This window comes from Cnephaeus nilssonii, assembly GCF_951640355.1.
Source record: "Cnephaeus nilssonii genome assembly, chromosome: 15".
In the NCBI taxonomy this organism is placed as follows: domain Eukaryota; kingdom Metazoa; phylum Chordata; class Mammalia; order Chiroptera; family Vespertilionidae; genus Cnephaeus; species Cnephaeus nilssonii.
This window is the reverse complement of record NC_137086.1, coordinates 43669014-43690200: the sequence shown is the minus strand read 5'-3', so window position 1 is coordinate 43690200 and position 21187 is coordinate 43669014. Positions and strand designations below refer to the sequence as shown.

Here is a 21187-nt window from a genome sequence, read left to right as displayed (position 1 = left end):
TTTGAGCTTTTATAAACAAAACAAACAAACAAAACAAGCCTCTTTCATTTGCCCACACTGAGTGGCAATACTGTGTGTGTTTTCTATGTTTATATCCAGAAAGTGTCTAGACACACAAGGAATTAAAGTTGTCACTTATGTTTTTATTTTTAAACATTTATTCTAAACCTTGTTCGTTCTAGCATTCGTGTGAGAGCATGTGTTTGAAGAAAGGGAGTTGGAACAGTGTTGTGCAATAAAAGTGGATCATATGAAATTATGTTGTTTGAGAAAAGATTTTTGCATGCAAAGGTCCGTGAGAAGAATATGTACAAAATGATCCGATTTATATGTGTGTTAATATACTGTACATATGTGTGTATGTGAAATATCTGTCTATTTAGAATAGGAAAAGGTCTGTAAGGGAGTATATCAAAAACAGTAGTTATCTCCAGGTGATGGGGTTATGAATGACTTATTTTCTCTTTTTGCCTGATCTTTATTGTCTGTTTTTTTCTAAGGCACACATTTTAATTTTGTAATTAATAATAATTTAAAAAGAGATAGACAATATAGAAGACACAGCTAAAAGCAAAATATTTAAAAAATCCCAAACAATTTCTGGCATAGTCTGAGAAGTGGGTCATTTCCTGGTAAAAATCTAGTGCTGGATTTAATGATTAGACTTAGGGAATTGTCAATGGCTTTTGGAGCATTTGACTATTAGCACCCTTCTCCAGGTTTATCACTTAAAAATCATATAATATTTAAATCAGATATGAATTTAGAGGATAAAGTACCCAGTAAGTTGAAGAAGAGATTAACACTCCCCGGAGAATATTCTTTCTCTTGTTTTAGCATTAAGTAAAAATAGGATATATTCTGTGATCATTTAGTTTTTCTTAGTTGTTCTATAAGTGAATGGCAAAAATTTGCTGTAGAGATTTCTTTATAATGTAAACTCTAGTATTTAGGTTAAATTTCAGATGAGATGTACACATTTAACATAGAAAATATTAAACAAAGTCTTGCTTGGCTTCTAAGTTTTTCTTAACATTTACTAAAATACTTTAGATGCATAAAAGTCTGGAAACTTATAAAAACATTAATAAATGAGGATGATAATTAACATTGCATTGTCTGAATTTGAATAAGATTTGCTCTAACTTAAGGGCTGATTGAATGGATTGAAAAGTCCAGTAGTACAGTGATGTGTGTTTTGCTGCCCTAAACAGAGCAAACTTTAAAAAGTCAGAAGACACTTTATCTCTTTTCCCCACTGTATGCCTTTTTGCTTGAACATGCAATCCTGAATTGATGAATACATTGATTGGTTGTCCACCTCTGTATGCATGGATTCTCCTTTTGAAGGCTTCTAGACTGTGGGGTGAGGGGGGAAGAGGAACTTTGGTGGCAGCCCAGTTTCTTCTGTGCTGGAGAATACTTAATAGTGCTTATACAAGAGCACCGATAAGAATACCCTATATACTTGTGATTTTCATTCACTTTAAGAAGTTCAGAGAGTTTAACATGAGAGCGGTGTGGTAGGAGAATGTTGAACCATATTTTGTGAATCTAGTAGGCCAATTGCTTGCTAGACACGAGAATCAGTTTGTGGATAGTCTTTGAAACAGCTTTGGACCTGCGCACATCATCCTGCTCTAAATTGCCACTCCCATAAGGATATTTGATCTACAGCCAGACGAGTGGTGAGTGGGCCAAAGGCAAACCACAAACCAAATCTGTGGTCCAGAAAGTGCTCCTGTTGTTCAAAATAGAGCAATTGGGAAAATGAAACAATACAAAGCAAAATTTGAGATCTGAAAAATCATACAGAATAAAAAGGGACAAGGAACATTATTCTAAAAAGTTCAGAGGAAACATGATTCTAAAAATCATTTTCTATAAGAACCAAAAGAAAATTTTAGAAAATTGTTTGGTATGAAGAAGTCATAATCTCTATGAAACAGGAACAAAATTCTTTAAAAGACTAAAATGGCCCTACAGAGATAGAAAACCAACAAGATAAGTAGGAATAATTACAAAGAAATGATTTTTGTAATAGCAGATAAAGTATAAATATGAAAATGAAGTCTTAAAAGAAAATATTGATTAATATTTTATTCACGGTTTTAATTATTTATTCAAAGACATGTATATTGAATGCCATTTACGTGCCAGGCATGGCATAGGGGTTGGGAACACAACAATAAATAAGATTTAAAAAAAACTTGTTTTCATGGAGCTTGCATCCAAATGAAATGGCACAAACTAGAAAACAGCATTATCAGATGGAGATATGTGCTACGCAATGAATTAAAAGAGGGCTATGTGTTAGGCATCACTTTCCATTTTAAATTGAGTAGTAGAAAAATCTTCAAATAGTTGGCATTTAAAGTAATATTTTAATTATAAGAGAGAGGCAGGCTTTTTTTTTTTTTTTTTGGTGTCACTTGGGATTCTTGTGTTAGGTTCTTTTGTACTTTCATTCTACAGATATTCCTTAGATTATCTCATTTTCTGCTAGGCTTCAGTTACCATCTCTCTGCTAATGATTCTGCAATCCATTATCAGTAGCCTAGCTCTTTCCCCTGAGCTGTAGACACAATTACGCCTCCTCCCAAACACTTAGCACTTGAAACTCACAAACTAAACATGTCCAGTACAGAGGAGGACATTATCTTCAATATCCCCAGATACAGTCAATTATTATTATTCATGGTAGTTCTGTTCTATAAAGTCACTGTAAACACTGAGTTAATGAATACTGAGCCGGTGTACCTAGGGAAATAGAGGGTTATGTTTCTGTGAGCTTCTGATCACAACATTTTCATCAGCCAATCAATTCATAACCTTGTTTTATGTGTATTTCTCTTTAAAGACACATTATTCAATATATATTGTTGATTCATTAATATTGAATTCATAGTCAACAACATTATAACTCATGCCTGAATGAAGCTTATCTAAAACATGTGTTTTCTCCATAAGGCACATCTTGCCTTATTATTATTATTTTTTAAAATATATTTTATTGATTTTTTACAGAGCGGAAGGGAGAATGAGAGAGAGTTAGAAACATCGATGAGAGAGACACTTCAATGAGCTGCCTCCTGCACATCCCCTCCTGGGGATGTGCCCGCAACCAAGGCACATGCCCTTGACCGGAATCAAACCTGGGACCCTTGAGTCTGCAGGCCGACACTCTATCCACTAAGCCAAATCGGTTAGGGCACCTTATTATTTTTTTAATTTACCTTTATTGTCCTCTGTGTTTCTGTTATTCCCGCTACCCCCATTGGCCCCCTCCACCCCACACACGCCCCTCCCAGGCCTTCACCAGACTATTGTTTGTGTCTATGGGCTATGCATATTAAGTTCCGAGGCTAATCTCTGTCCTCCCTCATCCCAATCCTTCCTTTCCTCTGAAATTCGTTAGTCTGTTTCATGCTTCTATGCCTTTGGATCTATTTTGTTCATCAGTTTATTTTGTTCATTAGATTCCACATATGAGTGAGATCATGTGATACCTTTCTCTGACTGGCTTATTTTGCTTAGCATAATACTCTCCAAGGCCATCTAAGCTGTTGCAAATGGTAAGAGTTCCTTCTTTTTTTTAATAGCCACATAGTATTCCATTGTGTAAATGTACCACAGCTTTTTATCCACTCATCTGCTGATGAACACTTATGCTGTTTCCCAATCTTAGCTATTGTAAATTGTGCTGATATGAACATAGGGGTGCATCTATTATTTTAATGGTGTTTTGTATTTCTTAGGATATATTCCTAGAAGTGGGATCACTGGGTCAAATGGGAGTCCCATTTTTAATTTTTTGAGGAAACTTCATACTGTTTTCCACAGTGGCTGCACCAGTCTGCATTCCCACCAGCAGTGTACTAGGGTTCCTTTTTCTCCATGTCCTCACCAACACTTGTGTTTATTGATGGTAGCCATTCTTGACAGGTGTGAGGTGGAACCTCATTGTTGTTTTAATTTGTATCTCTCTGATGATTAGTGATGTTGAGAATTTTTTTATATGTTTCTTGGCCATTTGTATGTCCTCTTTGGAGAAGTGTATGTTTAGCTCCTCTGCCCATTTTTTGATTGGATTGTTTGTCTTCCTTTTGTTGAGTTGTATGAGTACTTTATAATTTTGAAAATTAACCCTTTATCAGCTGTATCATTGGCAAATAGGTTCTACACCTGAAACTAATATAATGTTATATGGCAATTATATCTAATTTTTAAAAAAGAAGCACAAATACAAAAAATGTGGCACTAGATAGACTATGAAAAGGATAGTTGTTTATAGTATGTAAACAAAAATAAGAAGGCAGAGCATTGCTTTGTTCAGCTTCAGCCAGAAATGTGTGCATCAGGCAACTCAAATTTTTTACTACTCTGCACACATCCCTAAATGATCATGAAAGAGCCACAAGAATGGATTTTGAGGTTACAAATAAACTTTAACAAGTAGGCATATTTACAAATATGGGATCCACTAATAGTATTTGACTGTATATTCCTTCTCTTATGTTTCCTTTCTTATTAAATGACACCACTGTCAAACTGGTTCCCTGTTAGAAACCTCACATCAGCCTTCTTTCCTTCCTGTCCTTTACCACCCATATCCAATCAATCATTGGCTTGTACCTCCTAAATATATGTCAGATTCTGACTGATCTTTTTGTATCTAATTTCCACTTTCTTTATTCTATGCATTACCTTAAACTTCCAGGTGTCAAAAACTCTTATGCCTTTAGAGTTCAAGTCCAAGTATCTTAATGTCATGCCTCTCCTGTAACCCCGGAGTTCCAGGCATAAACAACTTTCAGTCCATGGGATGTGTGATGCCTCTTTTCTCTGACCCCCTGTGTCTCTATAAGGAACATTCCTTCTCCCCTTTTCTTATTCTTCTGACTTATTCTTTAATTATAAGTGTCATTTTTTTTCTGGCAAGCCTTCTCTGACATTCCTTCCACTCAGTATACACACACACACACACACACACACACACACACACACACACACACTCTCTCTCTCTCTCTCTCACTATAATCCATGGAGTTTTGTAGTTTATTTTGATATAATTGCTTGCTTAATTGTTAGTCTTCCACCATAGACTATAAATCAGTGGTTCTCAACCTCTCTAATGCCGCGACCCTTTAATACAGTTCCTCATGTTGTGGTGACCCCCAACCATAAAATTATTTTCTTTGCTACTTCATAACTGTAATTTTGCAACTGTTATGAATCGTAATGTAAATATCTGTGTTTTCCGATGGTCTTAGGCTCTACAGCAGCGTTCTCAACCTGTGGGTCGCGACCCACAGGTTGAGAACTGCTAGCAGGGTCACCTAAGACCATGGGAAAACATAGATATTTACATTACGATTTACATAACAGTTGCAAGATTACAGTTATGAAGTAGCAACGAAAATAATTTTATGGTTGGGGGTCAGCACAACATGAGGAACTGTATTAAAGTGTCGCGGCTTTAGAAAGATTGAGAACCACTGCTATAAATTCTCTGAAGGCAGAAGCTATTTCTCAGTGACTATCACATGGTAATATGGCACTTTATAGATAAATGACTTGTTTTTCTGTGATATTGTATGTATTAATTATTACAAAGCCTTTGGAGCACTGTAATACTAATGACACAATGATATAAAATGAAAAAAACACATCTTTTTACTTGCCTGCCTATTGTTTTGTTTCTATTTTGCTTATGCCTTCAATAGCTTTTGAGTTTTTAAAAAAGATTAGTGATTGAAGGAGTTTGAAGCTGAAGTGGAAATCTCTACAGTTCACATCTGACATGTTTGTGAGTAGGCAGGCACTTCATCAGTTACTCAGCTGGACTGCTCAGACATCTGCTTCTCAAATTCCACCTGTAAGCACCGACTTGACACAATTGGCAGAGGAAATAGAATAATCAGAGGTGAATGTTTTTTTAGCAGCCATTAGGGAAAATCTAACTCATTTTTGTAAATTAGATAAGTTGGTCTTTTCTTATGTTTTATTCTATTGAGTGATTATTTGAAAGGCAAAACTGTATCTAGTTTAAAATTAAATAGAGGACCATGATTTGTTTTTTGTATATAATTTCATCTTGTGTGTTTTCTATCATTTATAAAAAATAGTTAAATTAGTATACTATGGTCTAATTAAAGAGAAGGCTTTCCCTAAATTCTCAGCTAAGTGTATCTTGGCTCCAAAGCATGTTGAATATGTAACATCACACCAGAATAATAAAGGGCCATTAGGACTGTTAACCTTAAAATGAAAAGCCCTTCAGTGTGTACAGAATATAATTGACATTTAATAATACCACTATGCCGTGAAATGGTGACAAGTGGGGAATAACTTTAACAAACCAACAGGCAGTTTCTACTTCTTAGTTTTTAAACAGAATCATTTGCTACCTCATTAACTTATGGACTAAGAAAGCCTTAAAATAGCTGTCTTAGTGTTTGATTTGATTTTATAGGCAGAAAAACTCAGGTGTGTACAGTTATTATCACTTCAGCATTTTAAAACCTGTGTTTTTAAGTTACACCAGGGTTCAACAAATCATGACCCATGGGCCAATTCCTGTCTCCTGCCTGTTTCTGTATGACGTGTGAACTAAAATGTTTATATCTTTAAATGGTAAAAAAATCAAAAGAAGAATGATATTTCATGACAGGTGAAAATTATGTGAAATTCTAATTTCAGTTTCCACAAATATGGTTTATTGGAACCCAACCACACTGATTTATGTGTTGTCTATGATTGTGTTTGCTCTGCAAAGGGAGAGTTACATAGTTGCAACAAAGACTGTATGGTTACCAAGCCTAAACATACTTACTATCCTGCCCTTTACAGAAAACATTTGGTAACCCCTAAGCTACACTATTGTGTTTGCATGCTTTAGCACCTTAAGTCAAATTCAAAGAAGTCATGTTGGGTAAAATTCTTCAGACTTTTGTGGAAGCAAAGGAAACTGAGCTTGGTATTGCAGGATGTTTATACTTTCTCACATGGGCAGGGCTTTCACTTTCTTCACTGATTTATCTTATTTAATTTTTAACAGACACTTGCATAGTGGTTATTATTTACCAGACACTGTTCTAAAAGCTTTGTAACTTTTCTAAATCTTCATAACAACTCTGTGTGGTTGGCATCTCTACAAATGAGAAAACCATGGTACATCTGTTTGTTAAAGTTAAGTAGTTAAATAGTAGAAGTTACATTACTGAAAGGGAAGTTGTATAGCTAGTCATGTGAGTTGTAGAGCAACTAAGGGGCAGAGTCACAGTTGGAATGAAATTGTCTGGTTCCAAAATCATCACTTTTAACCAGTGTGCAATGCTGTCTCTCCCTTTCCACTCTTGTTTATTTAGAGAAGTCTTGGATTAAAAGTACTAGTAGAGTTTAGTAATAAGGGGATCATCATGTTTTAAAGCTTTAAACTTATATTAGTTTTCTTGGGCTGCTATAGCAAACTACTACAAACTATGTAGCTTAAAACAACAGACATTTGTTCTGTCATAGTTTGGGAGGCTAGAAATCCAAAATCAAGGTGTCAAAAGATCATCCTCCCTCTCAGACCCTGGATAGAATCCTTCCTTGCATCTTCCTAGCTTCTGGTGGTGGCTGCCACTGCTTGGTGTTCCTTGGCTTGTAGCTGCACTAGTCTAGTCTTTGTGTCACCACATGATGTTCTATTTGTCTCTTTCTCTGTGTCTTTTCTCCTCTCTTTCGAGGACACCAGTTACATTGGATTAAGGGCCACCCTCCTCTAGTATGTCCAGGGAAGGACATGCATTTTGAGAGGACACTAATCAATATAATCCAGTTCCTGAGCTCTTGAGGCAGCTTTTGTTCCTCTAGCACCTACAGTTAAGCCTAGAATTACAAATGAAAAGGGGAAACTATGCATCAAGAATTTCCAGGGCTTTTCCCTTCCCTTCCCTCTTATGTAAATTCTTTGCTAGAATATATTCTATCTGGGAACACTGATTTACTGTTCTCAGTTCCTACCTTTTTACTGCCTCTCTTTGGCCCTTTGCTCATGATTCAGTTTTATTCTAGATATTTTTTCTTCAGGAATGTTCTGTAAGGTTTTTTAAGGAACATTTTCTCAACTCATTGTAACCTAGGAGAATGTTGGTTCGTCTTTTTTCTTGTGAATCTGTGATAGTTGATTCAGAAACCAGCTTTGGTGTTTTTGACGTTGATTTCTGGTAGTTTCCTCTGAAAAATCTTTTGTATCCATCCCTACAGGATTTGTAAGTAAGGTTCAACAAATGGTAATAGTTATTTTTATTTTTTCTATGATTTCTATAATTGTTAAAACAGCATATTTTGAGAAATGTGGGGATGCCTCAGTTCCAGACCTGGGAGCTTTTCTTTTCTCATAAAATACTAGAATAATTAGTCCAATTGTGTCAATTCATTTCCTTTCATTTATTTATAGGGTGCCCGGGAAACATTTGAGAACTATTACCGAAAACAGAGGCGAAAACAGGCCCGTTTGGTGCTCCAGCCTCCATCTAACATGGTAGGATCCCCACCTTTATTTTCCTCACCTTTTTACTTTTCTGGTATCTTTTAATTATTTTGCATATGTGCTTAGCAATTTTTTTTTAACTGTTAGTTTGAGACCACTTTTGATGAATGTAAGAAAATAGCAATTCTAACATCTATTGATTACCATGTGTCAAGCATTGTTCTAAGTCTCGTTTTGTTCTCACTATAACCCTCTAAAGTAGGTACTGTCATTATATTACCCTATAGTCTTGGGAACTGAGTCTTAAAAAATTAAAAAGCTGATATTGACTCTGTCTTAATGTATCAAAGCATAAATAATAACTTTTTCTTTTTTACTTCGTTGCAGCATGAAACTTTAGATGGCTACAGGAAGTATTTTAATCAAATTGTAGGGTAGGTATATGCATTTGTGTGTGCATATGTGTGCTTGTGTGTGTGAATGTGTATTATTTGTGAGACTTGGAAAAATAAATCAAGTTTTCATTATTTTTTTAAATTCTTAAGACAAGATTTATTTAGTCTTGACTTGCTGATTATTTTAAAGAAATGTCCTATTGGTTTCAGCATTATATTGTTGCAAAGGACTTTCTATGGATAAAAGGAGAAAAACATTATTATATTTGATGTTTTGTTTCTCCATGCTTGGTAAGAGGGAACCAAATAATCAGCAAAAGTTGGCAAACGTTTTCTAAAGTGGCCAGATAGTAAAATATTTTAGGCTTACCATGCTGTAAGTTTTTTGTCACAACTGTTCAGCTCTGTTGCAATGCAAGAGCAACTATAGGCACTACTCAAATGAGTGAACATGGCTGTGTTCCAATAAAGCAATATTTATGAAAACACAAAGTGGGTTATACCCTCATCTAGAGTATCTGTACTAGTATGGAATTGCAGTCCCCAGATGAACATCCCAAATATAGGCATCTTATTCTAATTGCAGAATATGACTTTGCAGTTAAAAGAAAAGGAAAGAAGTTGAATTGTTCCATGAAATTTTTTTAAGACTAAGATTGTTTCAATATAATTGATATTTTTGATTAAAATATTTCATAACTATTCTGTATTTAAAGAATTATTATTTTAATTAGTATGAATATTTAGGCAAGATAGCTGAAAAAACATTTTAAATGCATAAAAATATAAAAGCCTCAGCAGAATGTTAAAAAATAAGTATGCATTTTTTTAACCTTTGTAAGATACCTTTTTAATTCTTTGTTGAGAAAATCTATATAAGGACAAGGGTAATTATTTTGATATTTTTTGTTGGGTTCTTAAAATATCTGTATTTTACCTTTTATTGGCTTTTTAAAATATACTTATCAGGCTGGTGTTTTTAACATGGTAAAATTATCCTGTTTTACCTATAAACATTTTCTTCCCTTTTAAACAGCTAGATAATATGGTTCACATTTAACAAAAATGTAACTCCAAGTTTTGTAAAAGTGGTTAAGAGGATATCAAGATCAGGAGCATAATACTAAGTCCAAGAAATCTGATTTCATTTATGATACCAGACAGCTTTCTTTTAGAAAAAAAGACTATTAACTTAGAATTTAGTGACAGTTCTTAATGTTTGTCAGACCCTGGAAATAGTATGCAAACTGTAATTCCTGACAACTGTGCTTTCTCTTTTCCCCAATATTAGCTTTTTTGTGGTTGAAGATCATATTTTACATACGACCCAGGGCTTAGTAAATAGAGCCTACATTGATGAATTATGGGAAATGGCACTTTCCAAAACCATTGCCGCACTCCGTACCCACTCGGTATGTAAGAAGCCCAAGAGAGGTGCTTACTTCGAGCTTATTATCTATATGCTATTCAGTGTTTCACTGTTTTAAAATAATTATATGTGTATCATTTGAAATCTGAGGTCAGGGTGCCAGCATGGTGGTTTCTGGTAAGAACTCTCTTCCTGGTTTGCAAATGGCAGCATTTTTATTGTGTCCTCACCTGGTCTTTCCTCAGGTACTGATATATCTAGTATTTCCTTATCCTTTTGTAAGGACACCAATCCCATTAGATTAGGGCCTCACCTTATTTCATTTGATCTTAATTATCTAAGGCCCCATCTGTAAAAATAGACATATTGGGGGACACAACATTCAGTCCATAACATCTACCCTTTCCCAACATATTTTGAAGCCCACCTTTATTGTATAATAATATGTATACTAAGGTCTGTTTTTAGGCTCCATGATTCTCCCTTTCCCTTTCCTTTTCTCAGAATGTCTTGAATCAATACATTGTATTGATTATATGACATCTGATATAGTATGGTTTAATTTTTATAGGACATGTGTATTCTCTAAATATCCTATTTTAAAAATATGCTATCTTATTATTTTTCAAGTTTAATTTGAGAATTACTTAGTCACATTTCTTCCACTTCTTCCCTCCCCTCTATCCCCCAACTTGAACTATAGTCTTATTATAAATTTAATTGGAAATAATTGATATACTTTAAATTCTGGTATTTTTCACTAAGAATATATGTATTTTTCTTTTACCTGCTTTCATGTTGTTTGGTAAAATATTTTATATGCTCCCCATCTAAGTCCTATTTTTGGTGCTTTATGGTTTTTTCATATTTTATCCTCACCTGAGAATTATGTTTATTGATTTTTTTTTTGAGAGAGAGAGAAAGAGAGAAATATTGACCCATTGATCTGTTGCCTCCTGCACGCTCCCCAACCAGGGATTGAACAGCAACCTAGGTATGTGCCCTAACCAGTAATCAAACCCACAACCAGGGTTCAGGTAATATTTTGAGGAAGGTTTTTCCCCCCAATCATTTTTATGAACCAGTATTGCTGTCCTTCTATGGAAATCCTTGATTTTGTTTGTTTTATATCTGTTCATTTCAGTGATTTACTCATTTTTTTTCCTGGGAAAAGCTGTTTTTCTTTTAGGAAACTTAGATTTCTTCCAAGCAATTTCTTTTATGTAAAGCAGTGGTTCTTAACTTTTTATGTGTGACTGATACATTTGATGAATCCATGTGACAAATTTATAGGACTATCTCAGCAGGACAATGGACTCTCTTCATCATGCAATTGTATTTGATGTCTGTAAGAACAGGACACTTTCCAAGTGTGCTGATTAAAGTATATTTGTGTGTAGAAAATAATCATAATGGAGTTTCTCATTGTAGATCGACTGTATATTCTTTTGAGTTGAAGAATAAAGGACACAATGCCCCTTCTCCCCAATAGCTCAGCATAAATCTACAGAGGGAGAAAGTAGATTAGTAGTGGTTTAGGGCTGGGCCTGGGTAGGAGGGGACTTTAATAATTAAAGAAATAAAAGAAGGACATTTCCCTGCAGTGAAGAAATACTATATTATTAAAGTTGAAAGAAAGCATCTTGTATCAAGCAGGGTAAATGACAGCAGGCATTTTTTTTTTTTTTTACATCTGAAATTTTATATTTTAATTTGAGGGAAAGAGAAAGGCATTTTCAAACATCAGGATTCAAAGTATACATAGAACCTATCCTATCTTATTGGTGTTCTACAATAAGGAATGTAAAATGAAAAAGAAATCCAAAATATAAGATGAGATAGGATTAAATATAATATGTTAAAAAGAGAGTAAAACTCATGGAAAAATCTAAATAACTGATTATTTGTTTGCAAAGTTTAATGCTGTTAAGAATCCATACAAAAGGAGAGGCTTAATGTTTAAAAAGTTCAAGGGAAAACTCCAGATTATTTCAATTAAACTAGTGGGCAGAAAGTATATAACTTATTAATAACCACTATCTATATATATAAAAGCCAAGTGACCGGAACGACCCGAATGACCAGTTGCTATGACGTACATTGCAGCTGGCCAACCTCCCTCAGCCCCTCCCCACAACCGCCTGGCCCCAATCAGCCCTCATCAGGGCGGGCCAGCTGGACCCCACCCATGCATGAATTCGTGCACTGGACCTCTAGTAAGATAATATAAAAATAATTGATCCAATGAAAAACATGAAAGGAAACAAACAAACAAAAGAAATAATTATAAATAGCTTAAAATGGCTGAAATAGGTCCAAATATGTCAGTAATTATGGGAAATGTCAAGGTTAGAAAGTTTTATAGTTTGGTTAATAAGAGATATTCATACATAATTAAGATTACCTACAAAGTTTGAAAATAAAGAGGAGAAATAGCAATATTCTACAAGGCAAATAAAAATGAAGTTGAAGACTATTAAGTGGGGGAGGAGAGGCATATTTTGCATTCATATCAGTTTTAACCCACCAAAAAGACAGTAGCTTATTTGCAGTAGACAAGCAAGCATAAATAGATATAAAAACAAAAATTGTTAGTAATAAAAATTGAAATTGATGAACTGCCCCATTGTGGGAGGATTTAGCACACATCTTTTAGGAACCAAGATATCAAGTACAGAGAAAGTAACGAAACTAGAATTCCCAAAATTTGAATACCCAAATCACTGAACTTTTATTTATTTACTTATTTAAATATGTTTTTTATTAATTTTTAGAGAGAGAGAAAAAGAGAGGGAGAGAGAGAGATAGAAACATTGATGAGAAACATCAACATCAATTAGCTGCTTCCTGCATGCCCCCTACTGGGGATAGAGCCAGCAACTAGGGCATGTGCTCTGACTGGGAATCAAACCATGACCTCTTGGTTCCTGGTTCAATGCTCAACCATGGAGCAACACCAGCCAGGATGAATTTTTAAAATAGTGACATATACATCTTTGTATCCTGCTTAGCTCTCAAATCTCATGTTACCATAAATCTGGTGTTGGACCCTTTCTTGGGATCCTTCACCAGGTGAATCAGTAAACAATTAAATCACAGTTTAGTTTTATTTTTAATGATTAAGATGTTTTCCTAATTGTCTTTTATTTCCTTTAGTCTTACTGCTCTGATCCAAACCTCGTGTTAGATTTGAAGAACCTCATTGTGCTTTTTGCTGATACACTTCAGGTTTGTGACTTCTGTTTATCTAGATTAGTATTTCCATCAGCTCTAAATCTTTTCACTGGCTACCTAAGTTTGAATAAGTACCTGTCAGTTTTTCGTTGTGTTTCTTCTTTTCCTAAAGTTAGATTTTTTTTTATCTTTCTATAGCATTTCCTGGTCCCTCACCTTGACCATTATGTTTTCATAAATAGTTCCCATCCCTCTCTTTTTCCCCTTGGAGCAAATCAATTAATTGAACCAGCTACTACCTTAGTTTTCCAAAATTTTCTTAATTCACATATAGTGCCTGAGTGACTTTAGAGTTTTTTAACTGCCATCTTGAATAATAATTATTGATATTAATAATAATTATTGATTTGAATAATAATTATTGATTCTAATTAATAAAATAGCATTAGAAGTGGGTGAGATTTGTAGCATTTTCAGTTTATCTCCCTATTTCTTGTTACAGGCAGAGTTGTAGGGAGAGTTTAGCTGATGTTATTATCTGTATACATTGATTTTAATATTCATCTTTTTATTTTTTTCTGACAAATATTTTGGTATGTACCTTTTAATTCATGAGAGATAAATACTAAATATTAGGTGAGAATGAAAGACTCTTTATCATGGTTACATTTAAATTGTTGGCTAAAGAAACAGAGATACCTTTCAATGCCTAATCTCTTTCATGTTACTAAAAAAAATCACCTTATAAAATGAAGTTATTTTCTTATTTTGTTTCAGGTTTATGGTTTTCCTGTAAATCAGCTTTTTGACATGCTATTAGAAATTAGAGATCAATATAGTGAAACTCTGCTAAAGAAGTGGGCAGGTATTTTCAGGTGAGAAATGGTCTATAGTCATATAGTGTGTGTGAGTGCATATACATGTGTGTACAATGTGTTTATGGATAAAGTTTTTTAGATATAACTAGAGGCCTTGTTACGAATTTGTGTACCAGTGGGGTCCCTCGGCCTGCCTGTGGGATCAGGCTGAAACTGGCTCTCTGACATCCCCCGAGGGGTCCTGGATTGCAAGTGGGCACAGGCCAGGCCAAGGGATCCCACCAGTGCATGATCGGGGCTGGGGAGGGACAAGGGAGGTTGGCGAGCCGGGGAGGGACTGCAGGAGGGCTCCAGGGTGTGTCTGGCCTGTCTTGCTCAGTCCCGATGGATCTGCTGGACCCCAGCAGCAAGCTAACCTACCAGTCGGAGCGTCTGCCCCCTGGTGGTCAGTGCATGTCATAGTGAGTGGTTGAGCGGCCTTAGCATTTCATAAGCATATTACGCTTTGATTGGTTGAACAGATGACTGGATGACCGGACACTTAGCATATTAGGCTTTTAATATATAGGATCGGTAACAAGTAGACTTAGGTTTTCTGTCTATGATCCAGGTTATGATTGTTAATAAAAGTAGATTGCAATGATGTCCCAAATAAAGTTCCCAAGTTATCAAAAAATCAGTGATAGGTCTAACATGTGGGGAGCCCCCAATCTCATTGTGCCTTTTTTTGTTTCTTTGAATAAATGTCAAATATTTTGGTTCATACCATCTATATCATCTTTTGTCTTCTTATTCAATTTTTTGTTTTCTATTTGGAGAATGTGTCTTGTCTATTGCTTATTCATAAGGTAGTGGCTTTTGAGCCCTTTTGAATAATTTAGCTTCTTTGGAACCTTTTTTGAAGACTTACTCATGAGATCCCTCATCTTTTTCCTTCTTCACACTTAGAGAAGAGGCCTATTACAATCCAATATTTGAAGCATATTATTTAAATAGTTGTTATAACACTATTTACTAGGAAATAGTTTGAATAGAAGGTCTAGGATAGGATTAAAGACATTAATAATCAAATATATCTTATTTAAAAACAAATGAAATCCCTTTGCCTTTTCCAGAGTACACATTCTTTTATTGTTAACTTACTTAATGCTTCAATATGTTGCCTTAAATTTTCTGTATCATCTGTAAATGTTAAATACTGTGAGGTCATATTTCTTCTATTTGTGTTCTATTAGTTTCAGAATATAGTTTTCTTTTTGTCTTCCTTTGAAGGATGTCCTTACCCGAAACCAAATAGTTATGTTGTAGAAGGAATATCATAGGGACTGGGAAATGTTTATTTTGGGTTGTGGTATATATACATACAACCATTAGAATTTACCTGAAAATTACTTGTGATCCCTACAGTGATTAACCCTTCCTCTTTCCTTCCTTCCATCCATCTATCCTTTATTTTCTTTATAGAAACATACTTGATTCTGACAACTACAGTCCTATACCAGTAACAAGTGAAGAGATGTATAAAAAGGTAGTAGGACAATTCCCATTCCAAGATATAGAGCTGGAAAAGGTAAGTAATGCTTTAAAATAAACTTCCATGTTTGGGTGGCATCCTTTACAAGATGTCATTGTATCAGTCTTATTAAAGGCATTACCTCTAACTCAGTGGGTTAGAACGAGAACGCCTTCAAGGGATACCTTGGGCTTAGAAGAACAGAAGTTTCTGTTTTGGGAGTCAGTAGATGGCTTTGGTGGGGTCCTCTGAAGTATTTGGGGGATTGAAGTATTTGGTTTACACTTTGAAGTACTTGCTTTTATTATACTCTTAGGACATTTTCTCCCCAAAACATACAGTGAAATTTACCTTGTGTGCTATATAATTCTATTGATTTTGACAATGTATTGAGTCATGTATGTACTACCACAATGATGACACAGACCAGTTCCATCATACCCCGAATCCCTCATGCTGCCCCTTTTCAATCAGTCCCTCCTCTCACCCCCAGCCTTTGGCAACCACCAATACGGTTGATGTCCATCTACTTTTGGCTTTTCTAGAATGCCAATATAATTGGAGTCATACAGTATGTAATCTTTTGAGACTGTTTTTTCCCCCACTCAGTATAATGCTTTTGAGATTCATCCAAGTTGTTGCATGTTATCCATAGTTCATTCCCTTTTACTGCTGAGTACTTATCACAGTTTATTTATCCCTTCATGTTTTGGAGGACATGTAAATTATTTTTATTTGTATCTTATTTTTTTGTACTATCAGGAAACTTACAGAAATACTTTCTTAAATTGAGGTTGATAAGCAGACAGCTTACAATGTAGTAGAAAATTCCTTTTGCATTTTAACTAATTTACAAGTATCTTCAATGTATGTTCATTTGTGATTCACATTCATGAATTCTTACATTTACAGCAACCATTTCCAAAAAAGTTTCCTTTCTCTGAATTTGTGCCAAAAGTTTACAGCCAAATTAAAGAATTTATTTACGCCTGTCTGAAATTTTCAGAAGATCTTCATCTAAGGTATAGTATGATATAGTGGAAATGCAAGATATACTGAGATTGAGACTATATTCATAAGTATTCTGAAACACTTCTGATATTGCTTTCAGCTTTGATTTAGAAAGTCTTAATATTAGTCCTTCATAGCATAGCACTGCTATTTATATAGTCATGGTGAAAGGGAAGATTGGAAACTTTTGATTAACTTGTTTTTGCTTATATTACTTAGTTTATTCTCTACTATTTACAGATTTGCACTTTAACACTGTCTTAGTGGGAATTCAGAAAAGAGTAATAAAATGTATTAGTTTTGACTTTCCATTTGATGAAATTTTAAGGCCAATAGTAGTGAAGCAGGTAATAACCCCCCCTTCCCTTTTTTCAAATATTCTCTGGACTTTTTATGGGTATCCATAATTCCTTTAATTTATGTTTATTTAACTAACATTTTTAAGCCTATTTATATATCAGATATATCCTGCTTTTTGGGAATACAGAAATAAAAGATGTAGTGTTTTGTCCTTAGATATTTTCAGTATCTCCTGAGGATAACAGACATGAAAATAGACATGTAAAATATACCTGGGTGAGTGCTATAATATGTGTAATGTACTTTTAAAACACCTGGAAGGATACTTAATTCATCTTAAGGAATTTGAGTGAGAATAGTCATGATGATTGGCTTTCTAAAGAAATCTTTTCTCAGGAATGATACCACCATTTATTCAAATCAGGAACCTGAGAATTATTTTCAACTCGTATTGTCAAATAATAACTCCTTTCCTTTTTAAAAAGAATTTTTATTTTTTAACTAGAAGCCCGGTGCACGAAATTCGTGCACGGCGGGGGGTTGTCCCTCAGCCCAGCCTGTACCCTCTCCAATCTGGGACTCCTGGAGGGATGTCCGACTGCCCGTTTAGGCCCAATCCTGGTGGGATCGGGCCTAAACGGGCAGTCGGACATCCCTCTCACAATCCAGGACTGCTGGCTCCCAACTGCTTGCCTGCCTGCCTGCCTTCCTGATTGCCCCTAACCGCTTCTGCCTGCCAGCCTGATCACCCCCTAACCACTCCGCTGCCAGCCTGGTTGATGCTTAACTGCTCCCCTGCCAGCCTGTTTGCCCCCAACTTCCCTCCTCTGCCAGCCTGGTCACTCCTAACTGCCCTCTCCTGCAGGGTTGATCACCTCCAACTGCCCTCCCTTGCAAGCCTGGTCCCTCTCAACTGCCCTCCCTTGCAAGCCTGGTCCCTCTCAACTGCCCTCCCTTGCAGGCCTGGTCCCTCACAACTGCCCTCCCTTGCAGGCCGGGTGCCTCCCAACTGCCCTCTCCTGCTGGCCATCTTGTAGTGGCCATCTTGTGTCCACATGGGGGCAGGATCTTTGACCACATGGGGGCAGCTATATTGTGTGTTGCAGTGATGATCAATCTGCATAGTATTCTTTTATTAGATAGGATAGAGGCCTGGTGCACGGGTGGGGGCCAGCTGGTTTGCCCTGAAGGGTGTCACAGATAAGGGTGGGGGTTCCCTTGGGGTGTGGGGTGGCCTGAGCGAGGGGCCTGTGGTGGTTTGCAGGCCGGCCACGCCCCCTGGCAACCCAAGGGGAGGCCCTGGTATCTGGAATTTATTTTCCTTCTACAATTGAAACTTTGTAGCCTGGGGCGGCAGCCATTTCTGTGGCAGTTAATTCACCTTCTACAATTGAAACTTTGTAGCCTTAAGCGGGTGAGCCCGGCCAGGGTGTGCGGAAAGCTTTGCTTCCCCTGTTGCCGCCGGCAACCGTGGCCTGCTCTCTCAAGCTCCATTCTGCCGCCATTTGTTTGAATTTGTTTACCTTCTATAATTGAAACTTTGTAGCTTGAGTGGAGGCTTAGGGGCCTGCAATGGCTATGGAAAGCTTGGCTTGCTCTGTTACCTGGGAAACCTTGCTCTCTGTGGCTGTAGCCATCTTGGATTGGGGTTAATTTGCATACTCGCCCTGATTGGCTGGTGGGCGTGGCTTGGCTGGTGGGCGTGGCTTATGTAGCGGAGTGATGGTTAATTTGCATATTACCATTTTATTAGAGAGGATTACAGTTGACATACAATATTATATTAGTTTCAGGCGTACAGCTCAGTAATTAGACATTGATATAATTTATGAAGTGATCACCCCGATCAATCTATGGTCCATCTGACAATATACATATTTATTACAATATTATTGACTATATTCCCTATGATGTACTTTATATCCCCATGACTATTCTGTAACTACCAATTTGTACTTCTTTTTTTTTAATTTTTTTTTATTTCTTTATTGATTAAGGTGTCACATATTTGTCCTCATCCCCCCATTCCCATCCCCCACCCCACCCCCCTGTTGTCCTTAACCATTGGTTAGGCTTGTATGCATGCACACGAGTCCTTTGGTTGATCTCTTCCCCCTACCCCCACCCTCCCCTCCCCTCCCTCTTAGGCCCGACAGTCCGATCGATGCCTCCTTGTTTCTGGGTCTGTTCTTGTTCATCAGTCTATGTTGTTCATCATTTCCACTAGATGAGCGAGATCATGTGTCACTAGAGATAGTATGTGTTTCTGTGTATGTGTTAGACTGTAGGTTCCTTTGCTTATTTATTTACCAGAGTCCTGATGCATTAAATTCATGCACTAGGGTAGTGGGGTACCTCAGCCTGGCCTGTGCCCCTTGCAGTCCGGGAGCCCTCAGGGGATGTTTGACTGACTGCTTAGGCCTGCTCCCCGGAGCCTAAGCAGCCAGTTGGACATCCTTAGTGCTGCTGCTGAGATGGGAGAGACTCCTGCCACCGCTGCTACGCTTGCCAGCCATGAGCTCAGCTTCTGGCTGAGTGGCGCTCCCCCTGTGGGAGTGCACTGACCACCTGGAGGGTAGCTCCTGCATTGAGTGTCTGCCCCCTGGTGGTCAGTGCACATCATAGTGACTGGTTGTTCCGCTGTTTGGTCGATTTTCATATTAGCCTTTTATTACATAGGATTGGTTTATTCACCATACATTCTAAGTAATCTATTATTTGTCAGATGGTGCACAGTAGGAAGAACATTAAGAAGATGAAAATATGGTCCCTGTTGTCGAGGAGCACCTAATCTAATTGAGGAACTGAATAGTTGGTGATAAGTACTATATGGAGATATATAAGAACAACAGAGTAACCAACTCTGAGACAAATTGGGGATGTTAGTAAAGGCCTCTTGAAGGATAGAAACATTTCCTGTTTTGTTCACAATATTTCCTGCACCCAGTTTAATAAATTAAAAAAAAGATTAAATAGAATGTATAGTATGATTAAATAAAATGTATAGTATTTTTAGGAACTCTGAAAATAAGCATAATTGGAAAATAATTTGAGTGACATGTTTGATAGCCATTCTTACTAAGTAAAATATGAAACATGGGGTTTGTACTATTGATTTGTTTTCTCTGAAATGAGATTGATTTCATAGAAATGTTCTCTTAGAATGAGATTATCTTTGGAAGTTTTAGATATGTTACTGAATATAAATTATTACAAGGACATTGCATAGTGACTATCCTCTTTTGGAGGAACGGTAATGTGGTAAAGGGGTAATGTGAGTAAATTGTTCAGAAGTCTTTTTCTTACTTGAATATGTTAAGTGTTTTCCTGAAAATTCCCTTTGATATGTTTAACATTGACAATTTAAAATATACATTTAAATTGGGAGGAGTTTCTGCCTTTTATTATTTGGTTGCCATTTACCTTATTTTCTAGACTACATTTACCTTATAACCTGTAGTGACAGAGATTACTTTGACAAGTATAGCTGTCGTGGGGGGAGGTTATAATAGGGGATGTGAGACACAGTATATATAAAACTATTCTCTTAAACACAAGGCTTTCAAAACAAGAAAAACTTCTTATTGAGATTTTTATGAACCTTTAAGGATAATTATTCTCAAGTCAAGTTTTCATTTTTTTTGCTGCAAGAATTTTCACTTTCACATTAGCTAAAAAATGCTGAATTATAAAAATTGAAAAAATATACAATTATGAATTCTGAGGATATATAACTCTTTTTGAAAGAAAGTTCTTTTTAAAACAGCAAATAAATGGCATTTCTAGTTAAATAATGTTCTATCATTTGTACTTAACTTAAAAAAGTAGAATATACACAAATATATGTATATATACACATTTCTTTTTTAAGTTATTAAAATTCAATCTCTGTAAAGAATTTGGGAGATAGAGAATAGAACAAAGAATAAAAATTGAAAAGACCCCAAACTACCACATAGTGATAACCACTCTTTACACATGGGAATTTTTTTCTCATAGTCTTTTTTCCATTTGAACACACACACACATGCACACACACACAGCCCTTTTCTTTTTTTAGAGCAAGTTACTATGAGATACTTCCACTTCTGTCTATAATATTGAAAATTGGAAAGAGTATTGCTTTCC

At 36.0% G+C, this 21187-nt stretch overlaps 1 protein-coding gene across 4 annotated transcripts in view; it reads left to right on the top strand.

Moving 5' to 3' along the window:
- EXOC6B (exocyst complex component 6B) overlaps positions 1-21187 on the top strand; it is a 516821-nt gene that overhangs the window by 251343 nt on the left and 244291 nt on the right. For all 4 annotated transcript variants that reach the window (XM_079791731.1, XM_079791730.1, XM_079791732.1 and 1 more), the window contains 7 exons: positions 8447-8530; positions 8867-8913; positions 10166-10286; positions 13400-13471; positions 14195-14292; positions 15700-15805; positions 16661-16770. In XM_079791731.1, coding sequence (XP_079647857.1) covers positions 8447-8530; positions 8867-8913; positions 10166-10286; positions 13400-13471; positions 14195-14292; positions 15700-15805; positions 16661-16770 — 638 coding nt within the window. The remainder of the gene's footprint in view (positions 1-8446; positions 8531-8866; positions 8914-10165; positions 10287-13399; positions 13472-14194; positions 14293-15699; positions 15806-16660; positions 16771-21187) is intronic.